Genomic DNA, 23,502 nt, shown 5'->3' with positions numbered 1-23,502 from the left:
TCCACATAAGCACTAATTATGAAGGAATACTTTTTGTAATAGTGACGTTCTAGAGCACCAGATGAATATGACATACTGGAAATATTTCCTTTTTCTATGGTGGGTTAAAAGACTTTTTTCTGAGAACATATTTTAAACAGAGATTGTTGCTTGATTTACTGAAACTTGTCTTTTTCTTCAGTAAGTGCAGTTACTCTCCTGAGCATTAGGTGGCAGCGATTGCACAGAATTTCTGGTCGGTTTACAGATCGGTTTGTGGTATGAGGTTACCTTTGAAACATCTTGTGTTTGATTAATGATTTTCGCAGCAGACAGATACAAGGAGAAGCTAAATACAGATGCTGCATTCCAAACTCCAAACGTGAACAGACTGTCTGAGACTGAATATCATCAGTTATAGCAAACTGCAGGTGTGCTTGCATGATGAAGAGATGATTGAAGGTCTTTCTTTACACATGAAGAGGCCAATATGTGTTGTTCAGAGGGAATGGAATTACAGCTATTTCAGTTAGTTTTGCCAGCCTCCTACTACCTTGCTGCTCTATGCATTGGTTAGGAGGTTTGGGGTGTTGCCAGATTTTTATTTTTTTTTAAAACTCAGATCAGCTCCATGACACCTGTTCTCATTTCATTCTGTGAACCATGATGTGGTTTAAAATTACTTCTGGTAAATGCATGCAAGAAGTGTAGTGTGTCTGTTGGTCCTGTGTAATACAGAGAAAGTGAGGTTGTGCAGAGTATACGTGGTGAACCATAAATGCTCAAATGAAGTCTGACTTTGACATCTGTTAGTTTACCTGGACTTATGTTTTCATGGTTGATCTTCAATGCACCTGCAGCTCTCCTCCATGTGCATTCCTTTTTCCTCTGTATTGCTCTGTTTTGGGGAGACCCTTTTTCTTCCCTTTTCTTCAGTGGTGGACTTGTGCTATACGCCTCTGTCCAGAGACAAAGGCATTCCAGACCACTTGGAAGAAAAAGGAGGTGCTTGCAGTCCATAATAGTATACAGTCTTGCTGAATATAGCCTTGTGGAGCTATAAATGGAAGAGTGGGGTTGAGAAAAGGGATGTAATTTAGTCTTTGTTCCCCAGAGGACCAAGTCTCTTTTTCTAAAGGGGAAGATGGCATAGGGCAGAAAGGGGATGGGGGTGCTGGGATAAGGTAGGGTAGGTAGCAGAGGGAGTCTGTGGATCTTGTCCATCTTTAGACTGTACTGTCCCCTGGCTTAGTGCTTACTGCCCTCTATTTAATGTATTTAACTATGTGTGCATGTTCTGTTACTTGTACAGCTTGCTCATTGGTGAAGCCAGAAAATATCTACTGTAATGTGTTGGTGACTTAAGGAAGCTTAAGACTCTGGGTTTGTTTAAAAAGGAATTGGGCCAGGCCAGCTGAAGTGCTGTGTTTTATAAGGTGCTTTATGACATTACTTTGCACAGATTGATGATTTGTCGTTGGTGATGACGCCCTAGAGAATTTTTCCATTTTTTGTCCTCAAGTTAAAAATGATAATGAAATCCCTTGTGTCCTGCACTTCTGTTGTTCTGGTTTGCTACAGGCTAAACGTTTTAGACAAGTCACTAGGCTACCTAGAAAAGGCGTTGCTAATGGCACACACGTGATAATTGCCAATTCTCACTAGCTGTCTTAATTCTGACGTGGGCCCTCACTGAGGCATGGGAGAGCTTTGCAATCATTAACACATTTATCTTCACAGCGCTCTCACAAGGTGGGACTGTGCTCGTATTTTATTAATTGGGTGTTTGTGAACTGATCTACAAATAGGCAGTGACTTCTCTCAGTCTTCCACGTCCTAAACTTTTGGACCAGCCTTCCTTTTTAAAGAAATTTTGCAATGCCAAGATTGCAGTCATTCTTTGCCATGTTTAATTTGCTTTCCTTCCGTATACTTCTTTATGGTTTATTTTCTCTTCTGAACAGCCTTCTGAGGTGCAGGTGTTGCCACCAGTATCCATTTAGAAGAAACAAATCGCCATTGACCTTTGTGTAGATTTTCCAATTAGCTATTCCAGACAGTAACTTTTCTTCTTTTAATAATAAATAATAAAATTCTTTTTTTTTTTTTTTAATAGTGCATTGCAGTAAAAATTTTTGTTATTATACCAATAATTTTGGAAGAAACGATGCATCTCTTGCAGCTGAACTACAGCCTGTGAGATGGTGTTGGCTCACTTGCTTTTTCTGTCAGCTTTATCAGGACACTGCCCTCGCTTATGTTTACACTAAAATTGCATAAAATAAAGAGTAACCAGGAAAGTCATAGCTAGCTCATTCCTTTTTACTGACAACAGCACTTTGGCTTCTTGGCCTTGCAGATAGCTGCAAGCTTGCCAGGTTGTTTCATGTAGTGGCATTCTGACAGCACTGACCAGCATGCCCACACAAGCCAGCCAGCTGGGCTCAGGAGTACCTATTTCCAAGAAATGGGATTGGTCAGATCGTATCTGTTTGTTGGAATCTCAGATATGAACAGATGACAGATCCGCATGAAGGTAGCAGTATGCCTTTTGACAGGAATTTCAAGGGAAATAGTTCTTTGTTGCATAGATTTATGTGGGCTGAGTTATTTTTCTTCTTCGTGTTGTAATGTTTCTGATGTAAATACCTATTTTTTTCAGTCTGGTTCACTGACATTCTAACTGTACGTGGGCAGACTAGATTACTGTGGTTGTACTTCAGCTCTGTTTGAGATTGGCTCTGTAACCTTGGGAAAGTATCTCTCTTCCCCTGTCTCAGAAATAGATGAGGTCTTTGTTCCTTGTTCCCCTTTTCTGCAGGAATTTTGTTCTTTTGGACAGTTGAAAGTCTGTTCATCTCCAGGGTTTACTTCTAAGGCTTTGGTCCAAAGTCAGTTTTGTGACTGTTTTAAGTGCATCCGTTCTGAAACTCATATTAGAGGGCTCATCTATGTGAAGTCTTTCTACATGGTTCAGAGCAAACCAAGATCTGTATGTCTGGTGATCCTGCATAACCCAGAGAAACAGTCCTCACATTAAGGGCCACATGTGCCTGTGTAGTTGTCATGTTTGTATCTGTCTTGAAGGGCCAACAGGATTCAGTCAGTTAATTTAGCTTGTGTTTAACATATGCCTACAGATTAAAACAAACAAACAAAAAAAACCTGAAGACGCTGCATGGTGGATGTGTGAGGTTAGTGTTCATGCTTCTGGTCCCAGTGAGGCAGAGCACAATTTGTGTTGTGCCCTGTCTCATGCAAGGTTAGGATCTGGACCTATGGGCCAGAGAGAGCTTTTTCTTAAGTGACAGATTTTAGCTTCTTACTAGATAAAATGAGAAAATTTTTAAAATTAAGAAAAGAGAGAACTCAGCCCAAAGTCTTGCTCTGTGCACAAAATAAATATTTGCTATTTGTTCTTCCATACTCATAATCATGTATTTACCAAACAAAAATGATTTGGGGTGAGATTATGACTAATAAGATTAAATAATTGAGGCAGTACAGGTGCCTGCCTCATGCACTAAGCCTTCCTGATCCACTCTTTGAAAGCATCCAGAGATGCACGGCTTGTGCCTTGCAATGCCCTGCAGCAATGACAGAGGTTGTAGGGAACATCGCATTAAGCACTGCTCATGTATGAACGTAGGTAGTGTCATTATTTTTTTTTTAAGTCATTTGTTTGAAGTAAGTTACATGATGCTTGCCTGAATATTTACAGGAACTTTCAAAAACAATAACTTTACCCTCAAAAGAGAAAAATTGCAACCAAGTCTGTTATTTTAAATTTTTGGGAAAGTTGTTCTCAAATACATTCCTTAATAGGTTTAGTAGCTGCTACTTCTCTCAAATGTTGGTGGCTATGGTTACTTAATTTTATTGAGAAAGGATGTTTTCTTTTCGATGTAATTAACAGAATTTCAGTCAATCTCATGAAAATTGGTTGCTGGTCTTGAGGTAAGAGATGCTTGCTGACCAGGTTAAAGGAGAGGATTCATTTGTTACCACTAAAGGTATTAATCCCAGTTTAAAAATGAACAAACAACCATACAGCACTTTTTTTTATGCACTAAAAAAGTCTTTGGCTGTCTAAATAAGGGAAATCCTGCCTGAAAAGGATGCAGAAAGTAGAGCAAAGGTGAAACTTCCGTAAACTTAAAGTGTTTTTACCATTTACATATTTCAAAAACACAGATACAGAAAATAGGCTGCTCTAGTAATTGTTTCTTCACCTGAGAAATGAACACAAGAAAGAGGGCTTGGGTCTTTTTCCTTGTCTTACAATACGATGAATAAAGAAATTGCACCATGTCAGAAGTGTACGAAATAAGTCATCCTGTATTGTAGGAACAGGTGTTAAAGTACAGGTTAAATTCCAGCCGAGGTTTTCTGATTTGCTACAAATTGCTCTGCACCTCTATCAGCTAATCAGTACAGAGCCCATGAGTTTCAGGAGTGGATTCTTGTAAGTGGGTTGCATGAGCTTCACAGGCTGCTGAGTCAGAGGTGTTAAGATCAAGATCACAAACAACATTGTGGGACTGCTGGAGGAGTTGAGTGGAACAGGTAGGTTTCTGGCCTGAGCAGGGGAGAGACAAGTTCAAGTTTCATGTGACCTGTATTGGCCAAATCAACAGTGATAATGGCTTTTAACTCTAGTCATATGGCATATGCGGTAATTTACTGTAGATAGCTGTTTTAATTGTGTTATTCCAGGTGTGTTTCTAGATAACGAGTAGCAGATAATGCATGTCACCACACAAGGGTCTGTGGTTTGAAAAGTGACCTCTTTCATGCCAGCGTAGCAGTAGCTGCTGTTGAAATACGTTGTCAGGAAAATGTAATAGGGTAGGTAATGTTCAATGTGATGCACTTTCAGGGTGCTTGTCTGGACCTTGCTGCAACATGATGGCGATGCTATCTTAGGATTTTGATGGTATTTTGAAGATGGCATATAGCAGCAGGAGTCAGATTTCTCTTGTGGCTTTTCATTTTATTCTCTTGAAAAGTCGTCTTCTCTCTCACTGTTTCCAAAGAGAATATGCTTTTTCTGAGCATTCTTATTCTTTTCTAGATAGAAAATACTGAGAGGAAAATGCTGTGTAACCCTCCATAGGCAGGCTATCTCTACATCAGTTTTCCATATCTAGAGTGCTGGGACTGTCTAATGAAGAGTAAAATAATTTGACCAATCAAGGTATTTTTCATTACTTAGAAAAATTCAAGAGAATGACATATCCCCCTTTTATATATATATATATATATATATATATATATATATATATATATATATATTTTATTCCTTCAGACCGGAGCACAGCACCTGAGGACCCAGTAGTCTCTTACTTATTCTCCTTGGGACTTTGAAAATGAGTGATCATTCAGGTCGATCAGTAACTTCAGGTCTCATTTGGCTGTAGCACAACTGCTATATAAATGACAATTTTAATTCTCAGGGAACGCTCTTCACATACATGTCAGAAGATCTCAGCACATCTTCAGCTTTGAAATGCAAAGTACGTTTCTTAATTTGTCTGATGCAGCTCAGGTCTTCAGGTAATGCATAGGTGTAAATGTCAATTGCTCCCCTTTTTTTTTCTTTACGTAAACTTGAATTATTTTTTCCTGTACATTTCCAATGCGGGAAGGAGGGTTTTTTTCTTGTTTATTTGTAAGAAGAGTTTCAGCGTGTGGTGGGAATACAGTTTTGTTCTGAGTGAGTAATAACTTATTACACAGCAGAGAACAAAGCTTACAGAAATAAAACCAAGGGGAGCTTTGTTGTTGAAAAATGATTCAGACAAATCCAACTTAGTTGGCTTTCATGTGTTGCAGAAAGAAGGGTGAAATGATCAGCAACATAAATTTGGAAAACTCTCTTAGGTCTTCAGCTCTCTTGCAATCTGCTTTTCAAACTGCATGCTCTGTCTTGAACTAGTGTTTGCTTTTTCCTGCTATGACTGCTGAGAGGTTCTTCTGATGGTTTTTCATCTGATAGATATCTTCTGTAAATCTGGGGTTTGACCAGCCTGTTCTCGTTTGTATTGATGCCAGAATTGTGCTTCTCCCTGTTAGTGTTTACAGCTGTGTATCTGGTGCAGTGGAATTTAATGCTTTCTTGACATTTTCTTGCTGAGACTTGTATTTTCCTGTCAGATGTTCTTCTTGCCTTGTTGTGGTTTAACCCGGCAGGCGGCTCAGCACCACACAGCCGCTCACTCGTTCCCCTCCTATCCACTCCAGTGGGTTGGGGAAGACAGTTGCGGGGGGAGAAAGGTAAAACTTGTGGGCTGTGACAAAGACAGTTCAGTAGGACAGAAAAGGAAGGAGAAATAATAACAATAATAGAATACACAAAGCCAGAGATGCACAGTGCAGCTGCTCATCACCTGCCGACTGATGCCCAGCGGTCCCTGATCAGCAGCAGCCCCCCTGGCCAACCCCTGGTTTTATTGTTCTGTGTGATGCCACATGGTTTGGGACGTTCCTTTGGCCACTTGGGGTCAGCTGTCCTGGTTCTGTCCCCTCCCAGCTTCTTGTGCACCCGCAGCTTCCTCGCTGGCGGGGTAGCAGGAGAAGCTGAAAAGTGCTTGGCTCTGTGTAAGCGCTGCTCTGCAACAACTGAAACATCAGCGTGTTATCAGCATTATTCTCATCTTAAATCCAAAACGCAGCACCATACCAGCTACTAGGAGGAAAATTAACTCTATCCTAGCTGAAACCAATAGATCCTTTAAGTTCTCTGTACCCTAAATGGTCACAGTTGTCCTCCACATCTGTTTAATTTCTCATCTTTGAACATAGGTAATCTTACTCATACACAGTAAGTGCTGGGTGAATACCTGGTGCAACGTTGGGAATATTTGCTAATCTTTTTCTGAAATACTTTGATAATACTTTGATATATTTCAGATGATAGTTTAAGACAGAAAACATTTTCTCAGTATGTGTTAAGACAGGAAGGGTACTGCCAGAATACCATCATTTGTTGCAATTTTCTCTTTATAGCTTGGGTCATTTCAGAAGCAGATACTTATTTACACATAAGAGTTAGACAGGATTAGCAATGGCTTACCCTTTTCTTGTTTTTGTTTCCAGTTGAATGCTGTTGCCTGTATTTCTGTGGCCTATAGCGGTTTTTCAGAAATGGATGGTTACAGCCTCTTCTCGTGATTGAACAGCTCTCTCCAGGTGCATTTTTGTCTGAGGGGGTAGCAAACTGCCAAAATGCCTCGAGTGCACTCCGAATGAGATGAACTCTTCCATGTGCATCAACTGAACCATGTCTTCTTACCTCATTTACTTCAGAAATTATTAGCTTTTAGTCAACAGTCTAAATGAGTTAATATTTGACTAGTGACAGTAAATTTTCATGGCCCCTGGATAGAAACATATTAGGACATGATTCCTGCCAGAGGAACGATCAGAAAGTCATGTGTCATAACTGGAAATGGTCATAAAACACAGGAGGGTCAAGGGGATGAAGGTCCTGCTCAGGCAGATAACCAGAAAGATGACTTCTTTTTCTTTTTTGGGTTTTCTGAAACTTTCCCACTCTCCTCCCTTGCTGGTGAACATGTGGATATCTGACAGATACAACTTTGGAAGAGGAACAGTGTTTTACAGGAGTGCATGCTGCACCGCTAACAGTTGGCCTTTATCTGTCCGGAAAGGTGAATTTATTTTTCAATTGCCTACATCTTTGGGAAACAGTGAGGGCAAAGAAGATAAGATTTGCCTAGACTTACTGTTCAAGTGCTTTATCAGAAGGAGCAGTTTAAAACCCTCCAGTATCATGAGTCACCAGCCAAGCTGCTGTGCTTCCTTCACACCTTGCTGATGGGGATTGTGGTGGTGGTAGGCAGTGTTTTATCCAGTAAGCCAGCTCTGGACACAGACAGATAAATGTGTCTAGCATTATTTCTAAGGTATTATTTCCCTTACAGCAAAAATGTATTTACATCTAGGTTTTACGGACTGAACAGATGGTCTCTTTTTATCCTTTTCCTTGTTTTGGTGGAAGTGTGCACATTGGATGGGTTTTTATGATTGTGACACTCGAAAAACTAGCAACTGTGAAACACTCTAGCCTTAAAAGAGATGCAGCATGAGGTTCCAACAGATCACTGCTTGCCTATTTTTCACTAAAATTGGAGACTAGATTTTCGATCCTTCTGCATAGTTTTATTTTCCATGAGCCATGTTGTATTTGGCTGCTTCTCTCTGGACTGATAGACTTCTGAGCACATTAAGACTGCAGATTTAATCTTACATACGAAACAGCACATCTTTATCTCACGGTAATTTCTGCTAATGTGCTCTTTGATACAGCAACGTTATTGCTGGTATCTGCGAGCCATGTGTGTTATTAAGCATATCTGTATGGTTCTATGGACAAGGGCTTAGTGTCCATATGGTGTCAGTTTAATTAAAATTTAAATATGGAAATTCAGTGGTCTGGAAGTGGGTAACGAAGAATCTTTTGTGTCCATTTCCATACTGGTTCAGTAGCAGGGTGAAAGCCACGGTTAAAACAGCAGTTTGATGCAAGAACATGAATTGAGGGTATCTTTTTAGCACTTGGTAGGTGTTGTTCATATGACAAATATCTAGCATTTATGCTGTTGAACTGAACATAGAAACCGTAGCTTGAACAAGAAGACTATTCTGTCTTTTTGGCCACAGACCAAAAATTTTCCATGAAACATTGAACTACATGAATGTAGTTTATCTTGTTAAACCAGTACTGCTGTTTCCCATCCCATAATGTGTAGACTTGCTGAGGATTTCCAATGCCTTTTGTTGTCATTAAATCCATTTACAAGATCTGAAATAAGTAAAAGTATACATGGAGTTATTCAAATAATATTCAAACATTCAATTAATATTAGCATATTTCTTGAAGGTTTTATAGTAGGAAAAATTATATGAGGGCTTCTTGAAATGGGAAGTTGCATGCAGAGAATAACAAGTGTCACCTCTAAAGGAACCAAAGAATTTAATACGAAATTCACCTGCCTGTGTTATGTTAAATTTGGTACTTGGTAGGCAGCATTATGTTTCGCTATTAGTATTTGGTTTGGCTTTTTTTTTTTTTCTATTTGAGGTAACTCCACATTGCTTGTTTTGGTGGGATGAGAACCTTCCAAGTAGCCATGCCAGCACCGGATGATTTTGTCCTCATGTTGTCAACAAGATCAGGTGTGACACATGAATTTTTCCCTGGGATAGCTTCATTGGATTATTGTGTGTTCCTGCCAGAGGCCATTAGGAAGGGTGTCCGGTTCCTAAGTAATTAGGAACTCTGTTAAAGTTGACAGCGTGGTGAGGTCTGTATTTACTAAATACAACTCTTGCTGCACGTCACCAACTCTAACCGTGTGCAGTTAGAGAATCAAATGAGCCCATTTTGATTGTTTTTCAGGCTGGTGTGTATCCAACGGGGTCAGAGCCTCATTAACAAAAAGAACATGCTGCCACAGACTGAAGGGACTCAGAGAGTGTAACTAATTGATGCACGGGGATTGTAGGTCATATCTTCATGAGAGACACAGCGATGACAAAGAATGATTTAATTCGAAACAATCGGCGTGCTTCATCTGCTAACTGCCACAGTGCCCCACTAACCTACGCTTCTTAATAACCTCTGTGCTGGGTATCAGGAAAGGAGGCTGCCCTTTGGTATCCCGCAGGACCAAGCGGTGTCAGCTGACAGATGAGAGCGAGCAGGGCGGTGGGGCTTCTCACTGCTGCCAGAAAGTAGGTCACGGCCAAAAGTAGCCTTGGCTGCCTTTGTGGAAGTGTGCCTACGAGAGAGGAGTCAGCCGAGGAAAAAGCTCGCATGGGTTTTGGGTTTGTTTTGTAGCTCTTCCTTGCTGTGGAGCAGCTGGCATTACATGCCGTTAAATGCGTCTGCTTTCCAGCATTCCTGCATAAAATATTTTTAGAAGCGAATATACAGCTCTTTTTTCTGCTTAGGGGAAGTGGCGCATGCTTGTGGCCTTTCATTTTTATTATGAATTTAGAATTTTAATTAGATCAAGTGTTTTTAATAACCATTGCTTTTTTCCTTCCTTTCTTCACTTGAAATTGACTGAAACTGGATGAGTGGGGGGGAACTCAGGTCAGAAACAGTTCTGAACTCGAGCTGTGTATTCAATACTTGAACTCCCTCACGTTTTATTACTAATACGGAATTCAGGAAAGCAAGTACTTTAACTCATTTAAGGGCTCATTCACTCCTGCTGTCTCTTCTCGTGAGGGCTGGTGCCTGTTTGTGGCGTAATGGTCATTTCCATGGCAACAAACCCTGGCAGTGCTTAGGAAGCTTTGACTTTTTTTTTTTGCTGGAGAATAAATAAAAGCAGATTCACCCACATGCGAGATAACCCTGTTTTCAAATGAAACGAAGAACTCGGGGTGGGGCAAGGGGGATAAAATACAGGTTTCTATCTCATGTTCTTTCACAGTTTCCTCTGCTGATGTGTACACCTTTTGAAATTGGACCTACTGGAAGTCCTGCCCTGCGGGCTGGGCTTCCCCTCCGAGCGTGCTTTGTGTGGAGTTGCCCAATGCTGCAGCCTGGTCACAGGCACCGAGCTGCCTTTGTAGGCCATGGCAATCCCTTGTAGCAAATCAGAGCCTGGTTTTGCTGTTCTGGTGCTCCAAAGATTTCCTTTGACAAATCTCCCTCCTGTCTTTCCATGCATTAGATGCGTTCATCAACTTCTCAAAATATTTCTGAGCTGTTGTCCTGATTAGATTTTTCACACATTTTCTCATAGACAAGGCTCAGCCCATTTCCATGCCTCTCCATAAATAGATTGCACAAACAACGTCCTTTATCAGTAGGAAGAACTTCCCTCGTGATACAGGGGAGAGCTCGGGGGGAGGCTGTTGCCAGCTGAGCTGAAGCATGGCGCTGCTCAAGGGCTGACATGCCAAGGCCACTTCTTTAGTATGGGTTTGGTAGGAGGCCGGTCTGAGGCCATCAGCCTTTGATGTCCATGCAGCACTTCATCATATCAAGCTCTCATCCTGGAAAAAAGACTCCAGGCAGTGCATAGGTTTCAACACTTATATGAAAATTGCTATTTTTTTATTCACTGTTGACATGTAAGACTGTATAAGAGCTCGTCTTGGTGAGGAGCAAAGGCCAGCACGAGCAGCTGATGCACCATGAGTAAGTGATGCTGAAAACTAACCTTGTTCTCCATTATGGAGAGAGGTGACCTGAAATACTGTACGATTTCCCTGGGTACAGAGTAAGAGTCCAAGGACATGGCAGCACCTCTAACTCTGACAGATGCAAAAGCTGCACTATGCTGTTTCAGCCTTTAAAGTCTGTACAGGAGTTTAGTCTGTCTTTTCTGCTAAATTTCTGTCAATGTTTAAATCTGACTCTTCAACCATGCTAAACTGTTTCTTAGGAAACTGTTTCCATTTTTGTTTAAAGATGATCTGCTCATGTTTTTCGGATAGCTCAAGTGAGCCAGGAAGATCATTCAAAAGCCTTCCTTTAAACGATTGGTGTTTGCGGAGGTATTTCTGAAGAAGTTTTCTCTGGAACATAATTTTTGGGCTGTTGCACAACATGTGCACAGATGGATGCTGCCTTGTGTTAATAAGTTGTTTAGGTTGAACAGATCTGTCCAGGATCTTATGTTCATTTTGGCAGCTCTACTATTCCCCTACTACTTTGACAATTTTGTTCTAGTAAGAAGATAAGTAAATGAATAAAGTTCTGCATTCCCTTAGTCATTTCAGACCTGCTGTTGCCTTTGCTGTCTTTCTTTGTAACCCAGCAGTGTGCAGGTCATGTTTTATTAGTGGTGATATTTTTTGGGGGAATCTGCTTAAGGAAAGCAGCAGCACCAGTCTTCCAGCACCTAACTAAATATCCCCTAACCTGGCCTCTCTTTTCCCTTCTCCGTCTTATTCCTACTAGCCTGCATTACACTTCTTGCTAATAAATAGAGAGATGGTTACCTTTCTGGCAGCAAATTAGCCTGCCAGTTGGCTAAAAAGAATTTGAGAGGTGCCTTCCTGTAAATGAAAGAGTCCAGCTGTCATAACATGTACTCTCTGAACCAAGAATATGAATTTTGATTAGGCAGGAAAAAAACCCCACTGACTTGGTTTCCTGTGATTTTGTTATCGCTGTTTGCCGTAACGATGGAGCTAGCAGTGTCGGCCCCACGGCTGGCAGATCTCCGCTCATATCTGTTTATAAAGAGCTGTCTGGGTTATAAAAACTTCCCTGAGCTGCTCAGGTGCATGTTGTGAGACAAGAACTGATTGCTTCTTCTGAAGGGCCTGTGCAGTGTGTGCTTTTAACAATCAATTTGGCAGTGAATCGTTCTCTGCCAGCTGATACCATCGGCGGGGTTTTTTCTATCTGAGATCCCGACTCAGTTTTGAAGCTTGGGGCTGTATCTGGTCTGGGTGCCTCTGGCAGGCTGCTGGGGGCACGGCGGGGTCAGGATGTGCCCCGTCACACCAGCCCTGTGCCCGCATCGCCTCCTGACCCTATTGAATGACCGGCATGTGTCGGCCTGCCTCGGCATGTCGCTGAAGGAGCAGTATCATTTCGGGCATGTGAACAAGTTTCCTGATGTAAAAGCAGAATTACGACTATCTCGGAAAAGGTAGTAAGCTCAATTGCCCAAATAACTCTCTGGCTTTGTGACCCTCATCAGAGGTCCTCTCCAAATTGTCTCATCTGATGAGCAGCGACAGGCTTTGCCTCCTTGCTTTTCATGCAGACTCCCCTTTCAATTTGTGCTAGGACAGTCGTGCAACCTCCCGAGCTTATTCGGTTTGTTTAGCCCTGTGCTGTGTCAGACTACAACACCGTAAATAAATCGTATCCCAGTTCTCAGGCTCCGTGAGCCTTGTTCTTGTGGGCTCTCTAACTTAAATTCCCAGGGTTCTGATGATTCAGACAACTTGCAATGTATTATTAATAAATTATATACTATTAAAATTCTAGCACTGATGTTACAGTTTCTTGTTATTTCCATGGTTAGGTTCTGTTGTCATTAATTTTTTTAATACTTCATTTTCTTTAGAAATTAGATGCCAAATCACTTATAAAGTTGAATTTTGCTAAAAACAGTGAAGGTAAGTACACTAATTTTCTGTTTTTCTTTCTTTTTTTTTTCTTAATGAATGCTTTAATAAATTCTGGTTTGTCTTGCCCACGGTGAAGTTACATAATTTGTGTTCTTTATCATGGCTTTTATTTTCTTGAGTAGATTAACTGCTTGCTGTGATCTACATTTTTAGCCCCGTTTCTGTTTTTCTGTGTACTGGGGAGCTGTAAATTATGTAGCTTTTTCTTTTTTTTTTTTTTTTTTACTATGGCTACTACTGGAATAAGGTAGTACTTGCTTTAAGGAAAAATTTCAGAAAAGACAAGTCACAATACTGTGACATTATTTGCTATTCACTTGGATTTGAGCAACTTTTTGTTTATAAAATGAATTAGTCTTAAATGAACACATGGGATTTTATGAATAGTGGCACACAAGAAAGCAGCCTCGAGTCGTATTTCCGCAGGGTTAACAGTATAAAATCTGCCATGAAGGAGAGGATGCTAGTAATAAAATAGAAGAGTAGAGATGAATTTATCTTTTGCAAGGCAGGTAATGATCTGTTTGAAATGAGAGTGGGAAAGATTAGGTGGGAATAAAATTCTGGAGTGTCTGTCTCCTTATCTTACCAGTCTATGGACTACAAGGTCTGTACTCTAGTTGATGGATTTCTTCTGCTTTTTGTGTTCCATCTGTCTCAACAGCAGGATGTTAAAAACAATCAGTAGTCACTGTGGCCAAGGTTTTTGAAAGATACTGTAATAATTGTGCTTTCCTTGAAGAAGTCCAGTTCATAATGCTGGGTGGGGTGACAGCAGCTATGCAGTCTTAGAATTCTTTTCCATACAAAGACACGTGCTGTGTCACTAACTAATCGAGGGAAAAAGCAGTAAAAGAGAGGCTAAAATATTGCATTTCTGTCTATCAGCCAGCTTTTCTTGAAATCTCAACATGTAGAACTGTTGCTATATACATAGAATCTTTCTGTTCATACTCATACAATAAAAATGTCTTCAGATCTTGCAGTTTCTTTCAATTAAAGATCCCTCCTTAGTGGACTACCATTATTCAGATCAACAAGTGTAACCTCAGCCACTCTGCTTTTGCTAGAAGTGAGAACATGCTGATTTGCTCTTTTTTGTGCAGCTGGATTGAGCCTCCACATTTCGTTAGTGTGTTTCTGCATCCATCAGCTAGGCCATACCCTCATGCCACTTCTAGAAATTCCTTTCTAATCTTTCTCCTGAATTTCAGGCCCTTGTGAAAATGTCTTTCCTTTTCAACTGTAGTGATATCAACAGAAAAAATCCTCGTCCTTTACTTGAACCTCCACAATGGAGGTCAGAGTGCCTCCTCTGGCCAATGAATAGCTTGGTAAATACTCTGTAGGTCCTTGCCTTTCCTGTCTTTGCAGGTGCTGTGAGCAATCTCTATTCTGGTTTCCCTGCTGTTTTTGATTTTCAGATGGTAATTAGGAAAAAAAGAACCAAACAGTCCCAACCTATTTCAAAATCTCACCCAAACCCCCAAGTCTAGCAAACTGATCAAGTATTAATAACCTTCTTCTAATTGCTTCTGCTGAGCTCATCCAGACATTTTTCTTTTTCCTCATACATTGGCTTCCATCAGCGTGCTTGTTGTTGACATACTTAATATTTATGCTGACCCTCCTGGGGAAATTCACAGCTTGATTAGAGCAGAAGCTGCGTTCCTTATTGAATAACGTGTTCAGATTTAATGGCATTCTGCTTGCCACTTTTGAATACAAAATGCTCTCCTCTCTTAAAAGTACAGCAGCTGCTGTGAACTTTTGTTGCATATAAGCTGTGTACTCCTGTGAACAACACTGAAAGTAGAGCACTGGGCACCTTGAGGTACAGGGCTGGTGCTCTCAATAGAGCTTTAATTGCAACAATAACAATTATATTGTGATACTTCATAGATACTAAGCATGTTGGCCAAAGTTGTGTTGGGAAATTAAGAGCAGTAGATTTCAGAAGTTCATTTTCATTGCTTGGTTTTTAATTATTTTAAGTGTTAGTTTTTCTGTTTGGCACTGAAAAATCAAAGCATAGTTAAAACACTATTAAAAACACACAGAATTTACACTTCATATCAAAAAAGAATGTAAACATCCTTCACAGAAATAACAGAAATTAGCAGTTTCAAACTAGTTGCAAGGGTTTCATGCTAAATTCAAGCTTTTTTCCTTTCCATCAGGTAAATACCACTGTCCAGTGCTGTTTACTGTATTCACCAATAACTCCCATATTGTGGCCATCAAGACAACTGGGAACGTGTTTGCCTATGAGGTAAGTTGTTTGTTGCATTTCGTAATTAGTATTTTATATTTGATGCATTTCATTGATGATCACAAAAAGCTTTAGGAAGGTAGGTAGGTTGCATTCTTGTTTTACAGCCAAGGAAATTAAGTACTAGGAGATGGACCAACTTCACAAATTGTTGTCTGACTTGTGGTAACAGTGGGGGAGATGCTGACCCCTTGTTAAAGCTGCCTGTCTTATACCATCTGTAAAATACTTAACCTAGAAAACTGCAAGTTTATGATGGTACTTTTATGATGAATTTGGTTAAAATCATGTGTATACCTAAGAAATTGAGATTGCAAGGTTCTTTTATTATTATTATTTTTAAATCACAACACAAAGCTGTTAAATTTCGTACGGATTAAATGGCTTTTCATCTGTTAAAGTATAAAATGAAAATATTGCAGCTTCCAGTTGAGAATGAATATGAAATTGTTTTATTTATCAGTAGTCCTTTAAGGTTTGAATGGTATCATATATTTACTTGTAATATTTACACATTATAATTCAGTTTTTAATATCTGTATCTTTCACATGGCCACTAGGCAGTTGAGCAGCTGAACATAAAACCAAAGAGCTACAAAGATCTCTTGACTGATGAGCCCTTCACTCGGCAAGACATTGTGACACTGCAGGTAAACATTTCTCTCCATTACATGTCTTATACTACAATTTTTTTCAGATAATGAAATGCTATTAAGTCCAGTGTTACAGCATGAATATAGAATAAATGAACAGAGAAATGCTGTTCTGTATTTGTGTCTTAGAAAAGGGTAGAAAAAGAATTACTCTGTTTTCTTTGTTATTCAGATGAGCCACAAAGATTCCATATAACATAAAGCTTGACAAATCTCTACTGTGATTTTTGTGTCTTGTAGATAAGTTGACTGCTAAACTTTATAAAATGAAGAAAAAAACGAAGCGTGCACAAAAAGTCTATGATACAATGTAAAAACATGAATTTTAACAAATGTTTTTGCAGTTGAGCACTGTTTCATTGTCTCTGAATACAAGAATATATAATAAATTTTAGTTATATAAACATGCATAAGGTTGTGGGGTTGGGTTTTTTCTCTTAATCTTACCTGAAAATTTGTTGTGACACCACTGATTTACAGTGAAACTTAACAGAAGTACATTAGGAAAAGACTGAATAGAAGAAAGGGAAAGATATGCCCCGGATCATCTTTGACTCTAGACAGCTGACACTACATGGTCTTTCTTACCAAAGGAGACGTGTTTTTTTATAATGTAAAGTATACAGACTTTTAGGAAATTTATTTGTAGAAGACTTTATATTAGGACTGAAGTTGATTGTCCATATAAATCTTCTGAAGATACCTAAAACAGTGAAAGCATCAGAAAAGCACTCTTTACAGACTGTTTCCATAAATGTAATTAAGCAGCAAACCACAGGATTTTATGTGCTTGCTTAGAGTGTTGGGTTTTTTTGAATAGATTCCTCTGTTGGTCTTTTAACTGATTTTTAACAATATCATAACCTAAATTAAAAACAGCATTGTAAATGTAAAAATGTACAGAAGTATCTTAGAGTTTTAAAAATACTTATTTACAGATGAAATTTGGTATAAGAAGATTTAAAGCTTGTTTAAAAGCAAGCATTTTTAACTTTGCAAGATTTCAAGATAGGAAAAAAAAAAGTGTTATTATTACTGGAGTCATGAGTCAGTATGCATCCCTCATGAGCAGATAATTGCCACTAACCAAGACTAATACATTCTAATTTGAATAGAAAAATATTTTTCGTTTATGTCTAAATGTAAATGAAATGTATCCCTTCTTCCCTACTCCCCGGTGTTGAACAGCAGGTTTATAAATATTTTTCCCCTGTTCCCTTTGGGATTTATGACTGTTCAAGCTAATGCTACAAAGTAAAATGTTTTTAATCCAATGAATGCAAAAAACATAGCTCTTCATATTGAAAGCTCCCAACAGAATGTTGTTTGAATGTAACTGCCTGGTTGCTAATGGATTTGGAACAGTGAAAAATGACAACATGAGTGAACAAAAAATATTTCTGTGCATCAGTATGGAAAACCAAATGATTTTGAACAAATAATTGAAATGCGCAGTCATTTAAAAATATTTTGGGTTGGAATTGAATGTATATATAAAGAGTGTGTTGCTGTTATATGCCTAGCTTTATTTTTCATAAAAGCAAACATATGCTATAGTCCCCTAAATCTCAAAATGCAGTAACTAGCAAAAATTTTGATGTTACCTGTATGCATTTTTATCCATATTTTCCATCTTCATTCTCTTCTTGACATGTTGGGTTTCTTTTTTGCTTGGAGTAATATCACCATTAGCTGCTAACAAAGGTCACTGCCACACATTCCTGTACCTCTCACACATTCATTTAGGATGATGCTCATAGTGCATAAATAGATTTGCTCATCTCTAGTAAAATGCTCATTATAGATCGGTGTTAAGTAGACCTCTGTATTGTACAATCTTGTGGTATACTCTTCTCAAATTAGATTAGAAAAAGTAAAGCCATTGCCATCTTTGAGATTGGACTGGAAGTGATTTTGGCCATTTTGTCTTTTAGTGCACTGCACAACACCCACTACAAACTTGCAGCAATACTGAGATTTTAACTTGTTCCAGTCAAACGCTGCCCTACCCCAGCTTGCTTAGTTGAGTGCAGAACACAACCCAAAGTGGGATGACTAGCCTGGGCTTTAAAATTGTTGTGTATATTTGGTGGAGGAACCTGTTGTTATTTTCTCACAGTATTTTCTTCATATAAATTGTTAAAAGACAGACCAGTGTCCCCTTTGTAAGTTCTCTTGTTGACAGCACTGTAGGCAGTGTGGTGGCTTCACACTGCCAAGCTCTGCCACCTGTGGCTTTGTTTCTTAGCCAGAGTTCGTGACTGCAATCTGTTGTGTTTCAATTTGTGGCTCTAGAGCTCTATAACAAATCCTGCTTTTTATGAAAAAAAAAAAAACAAACAACTTTTAATTCTGTGTTGAAATGTATCACTTTGCTGTTTTCCCATTCCCCCATGTCAATTGAATATTGTGCTATCTGAGAGAGCTGGAACTGAGAGTGAGTTGGTACCACTGACCCTGCTGTTTGTCAGAAAGGTAGATATAAAGGAAGTTGCTATAAAAACATTCCTTGCTTTGCAAATAACAGCTGAACAGGACTGTCTGTAACAGATGTATTTAGCAATAGAAAATAGCATTTCCAGAGTCTGACTCTGAATGTCCTAGGAAGCAGATGGGGTACCTGTGTGTGGTAGTGAAATACAACATGATAAATGGAAAATCTGAATAATGTATGTTTACAGATTATTTGTGCGATCACATTTTTCCTTATTGATACAGAAAGGGCAATCCTACAGCTGCTAGGGATGTTCTGTTACCAGAACAGCAATTGACCTCAAACTTGACCTCTGTCTCCTAATGCATGTAATTAAAAAAAAAAAAAAAAAAAAGCTTTTTCCAGAAAAGAGATAATTGCATAAAATTCTTTTTGTTCCATTCTGAGTGATAAACATTGTTCAAACACTAATCACAACCCATCTCTGTTATCTTTTTTGGTGAGCACCATCTCAGCTGGACTGTTTCATTTTTAGTGGTAGTTATTTGTGTCCTTTTGCTTTTAAGTTTACATGTTAAAAAAGACAAATTATTTTGGATCTGGAACTTAAAAATCACATCTTTAATTATCAATAACATTATCTTATGTCTATGATATGCTTCTCTTTGCAAAGGAGACCAGAATGCTTCCTGCACTTACAAATGCAGAAATTGCTTTGCTCCCTGTTGAAATGCAAATGTCCTGGGGCATAGCACGGCAGTTTTTCATCAACCTATGGCAATGTTTTCAAGCCACTTAGGGCAGGAGGTAAAGAATAATACCATGTCCTGGTGTGCAAGATAAATTATCAAAATTGGAATTCACTCTGACATAAACTTGGATGTAGTTATTCAGGCAAAAGATGTCATGGATTCTGGTTTAGTATCTTGCTGACAAAGACAATAGTACACATGATATTATTACACATGAAACCCTTCCTATACTCCATCAGTCTTAGTATGATTGGTTTTGTTTTTTTTAGACTGAAGCTCTTTACCCCCAAGCTGTATTTTCCTTTTCTTAGGTGTGTGTGTGATCTTGTCACAAACTCCAGTCAAGCTTTCCATCTTCTACAGCGCAGCTGTTACTTTTTTGCAAGTTCTTTCCCTTTACTATCAGTATTTCAGACATTTTTTCCTCTCAAATGTACTGGTTCATTTCTTGTCTAAATGGAGTATTGTTGATATAATTTGTCCATGTTTCTCCTAACTCTAAATGCATTTGTACTTTTACCTTCAATGATGATCAGCTTATCCTAACATCATAGCATTCCTTGCAAATGTCATAAATATGCTTCCAGATGACAGACAGCTCAAGTACTTCAAGACTTATTGGTTCTACTTAATGGGTAAGATATGATGTAAAGCAATTAGAGATCTGTAGGGGCTGGGTATCTGTGATAGGAAGGCTGTTATTGTTGAAGCTTGTTTGCAGTGTTCTTACCTCCCTTTTCTGCTTCCTATTCGGGTAACGTTGCTGTTCATCATTTCACTTCGAAATTGTCTTAAAGGTTTGTTCCTGGTGTAAAAAAAAAAAAAAAAGGGGGGGGGGGAAAAGGCAAGTACTGTTACATGCTTCCTCGTGTCGATTTTACTGTTTCTGTTCAACCTAATCAGCCGTGGACAAGACAAGGTTCCTGACAAGCTGTTAAACACCATTGGCATTTGTGGCAGGAAGCATAACTAATGAACTAAGTTGGAGGTAACTGAGCTGCACACTGTTAATTGATATTTCACTCCTGAGCTCTTTCTCATTTGCTGTGTGTGACAGAAGGTCAGAGCAGCCATTCTCTCCCTTGTGCGTGAGGGCTCTTTGAGAACAAATCCTGCACAAATGTATGTGCAGAGTGGCTAGTAGCGACATGGCACATTGGGCTGTGGTCTGCATGAGCTGCTTGTTAGTAGCTAACAGGGTAGGAGGGTGAATATGGCCCTGATCTGGAGTGAAAATCCAAAGCTATAGGTGTTCTCCCATCTTGTTCTCCAGTCCAGGCAAAGCCCTTGAGGAGACTGTGTCCAAGGCTGCTTGCAGCCAACGGGGAGGCTGCCTGCTTGGGCTGAGTGCCTTTATCCACAACTACAGTTTTCAAATTTAAATGACACTTGGATATTGTTAGGAAAGCAGTAATGTCATTTTATTAAAATACATTGAAAGCTTCTCTGAAGTTTAACATGCCTGGAATCCGGCTTTATCAAGGAAGGTAATATGGGTTTTATACTTCTAAATTTTGTCATTTGACGGTAACGTTCCTGGCGGTAATTCAGTAAATGGTGTATCTTGCTGAATGGTAAGAGAGGAATCAGGCCTCTAAGAAATCACACAATCTAAAACTGTGCCAGTTTTGACCTGCTCCTTTGGGGGGTTGTATGTATGGTTCTTCAGATAGATGGGGTTTGAGCTGTTTCCCTAAATTGAAACCAAAAAATGATAGAAAAAATAAAAGTGGAATAAAACTGGAGATTGTGCTCAGACCTCGGATTTCAGGAAAACATCAAATATGAGATTCTAAATAGTTGTGATTGTTAGCAACCCTTTAAAGTCTATATTTATGTTAGTAATTTGCTAAACTTCAGTTTATTGTTTGTAGCCTCAATAAGAAAGACCCTGGGACTGGTACCTGTGCTAATTTGAGTACATATTTTTAACCAAACAAAAGTAGGCCAACTTATTCTTCAAGGTTCGTCTTACCTTCTGGTTTCTGTGCACTTACACAAAACTTGCTTCTTTAGGCCTTTGGGTTTTAGGCCTTAATCGTGGGAGCTCTGTCCCCAGTGAGGCCGGCCTCTCACCAAACATGAGAGGAACAGGAGAGGCTGCTGGTTCAGCAGAACTCAAGGTGTTGATGAGGCAGGTACGTCAGTCTGCCATCACTGCGGGGTCGGCATGCCAGTCTTGCTTAGACTGTCATGATCCTGTGCCCAGTAACTGTCATCGATGCAACGAGAGGGATTTGGCAGGCTAATTATTAATGTTTAGACAGTTTTCTTCCTTGAGTGAAGAAAAAAACGTGCACATCGCAAATTTATATAAAGCTACCTGAAAGATGCATATCTTGTGTTGTAGGAACCTTTGCCATCAGTAAGGAAATGGTTTGTGAGCCCCGCAGGCAGGTTGTGCTGGTCAGGTGTGCTCTGCTCTTGGGGACAGTAGGAGCAAATGGTATTCTGTGTTTACGTTAACATTTAGCGCAGTTCTGTCACGCTCAGTATGCACATTTATTTAGTCGTAATTAAGCTTCTAGTGTATCCCAGTGCTGTATTTTAGAGGGAGGGATCAGCCAGCTACTTGCTCTCTGAAGGATGACACGCAGATTTCAACCTGAGGAACTGTTTCGTGTTTTGTTTTCCACTGACAGGCAACCTGGCTTCGGAATAGGCATTCGGGCTGTCTGCCTTCTCAGCGTGTGGTGAGACTCCTGGTTTGTGGAATCAGGAGAACAAAGGAAAATACTGTGAATCAAACCTTTTATCACGGCAGCCCATCTGAATGTGATGAAGAACAGGGCTTAGGACCTTGGTCTCGGTTCTGTCGTGGTGGTTTGGGGTTGTCCTGGGTGTCCCAGTGGGACAGCTGTGGTGTGCGAGGAGAGGAGGCTGCGCCGTGGGCTTCAGCACCCTCACCGCAATGGGCAAGTTGCCTGTGGGGAGGCCAGTGGAGATTTGGAGAGCCTGAGAAATACCTTGCAGGGAGGGAGAATATAAACGTTTTTACTGAGTTGCTCAATGCCAGCAATTAGGCTAGTTAAGGCAGTAAACATTTGAATGAATTGTGGCTGCGAAACAGTTTGAACTAATCTGAGTCACACTACCCTGAGCACAAACACTTGGTTTCTTAAGGCGGTGGTAATTACAGTATACTTTTATTTATTTTTGAACAAAGTATAAATCAGTAAATCTAGAAGCTTTATTTAGAGGAACATAGTGAAGTTGTTATCTGCTTCATCGGTACTGCTGTCTCCTGCCCTCCCTCCCCTCTCGTCTGTACCTCCTGAGCAGCCTCTTTCAGGAGTCAGTCTTGCCCTTCAGCTCTGCCCTGAATGGCAGAAATGTGGATTGCTATAAATCCATTTGTCTGCAGTAATATTAATACGTGGATTATTTTCTCCCTTTCCTGGAAAGGGGAAGCAGTCTTCTTTTCTTCATCTTTAGTGGTGGCACATTTCTGTGCAAGGCGATGATTTCTGTCAGTGGAAGCTGCAGTTTGTGATTAGTGCAGAATGCCTGGGAGGAAGTGGGCTGTGTCTTCTGGAAACACGCTGAGCCCTTTGTCCTGACTTTCTCTGTGCGTCTCGTTGACTGTCAGAGAGCAAGGCTGGAATTATCTCTATTCATACGTACATAAAAATGTATGTGAAGATGATCTTACTTTTATTGACACAAAATAAGAAATATGGCTGAGTACAGGAGTCAGAGGATATAAAAATGGTTGAAGGAACAGGTCCAAATTTCCTGTTCCTTAGTAGATTTATTTAATAGATGATCCGTTTCCACTGCAAGACAAAATATCCATTTTTTGGCTGCCCGCGTCTAGATGAAGATCTATCAGAGTGGGTATACTGGGGCAGCTAACGATGGAAAATGATTACATACGTGGTGATTGGTAAAGGGAACAAAAGAAAGCCAGGAGGTCATCATTGGGGTGCAGACTAGCACAGCTTGATTTTATAAACGTGTTTTGGTTTTACTACCAGCACTAAAACTAAAAATGTACTCTCTGGTGGAAGCATACAATTTCAGGGATGAATGAAAGGCATAATTAGATCATTTAATAAGTGATGGAGCTACCAGCTCTTCTTGTATTAATCATTACTTTTAGCAGAGATGGAATAGTCAGAGGTTCTTAACAACAGGGGCGGGTTGAGAAGGTTTGTTAAGTTTATTTGGGATAATGCTATTTGTGTCAGTGTTGTAGTCCTATGCATAACATGTTGCAATATTTTTATCCTGAACTTACAACTGTAGCATATTATTAAGACATTTTAGGTTTTGCAT

General features: G+C 39.7%; 1 protein-coding gene across 1 annotated transcript in view; it reads left to right on the top strand.

Annotated features, from left to right (window-relative positions):
* PPIL2 (peptidylprolyl isomerase like 2) overlaps window positions 1–23,502 on the top strand; it is a 72,477-nt gene that overhangs the window by 3,398 nt on the left and 45,577 nt on the right. The window contains exons 6-8 of the mRNA XM_040577752.1: window positions 13,050–13,101; window positions 15,294–15,385; window positions 15,946–16,035. Of these exons, the coding sequence (XP_040433686.1) occupies window positions 13,050–13,101; window positions 15,294–15,385; window positions 15,946–16,035 (234 nt within the window). The remainder of the gene's footprint in view (window positions 1–13,049; window positions 13,102–15,293; window positions 15,386–15,945; window positions 16,036–23,502) is intronic.

This window comes from Cygnus olor, chromosome 17 (assembly GCF_009769625.2).
Source record: "Cygnus olor isolate bCygOlo1 chromosome 17, bCygOlo1.pri.v2, whole genome shotgun sequence".
In the NCBI taxonomy this organism is placed as follows: Eukaryota; Metazoa; Chordata; class Aves; order Anseriformes; family Anatidae; genus Cygnus; species Cygnus olor.
The sequence above is the reverse complement of the archived record's forward strand: the minus strand, read 5'-3'. Positions and strand labels throughout refer to the sequence as shown.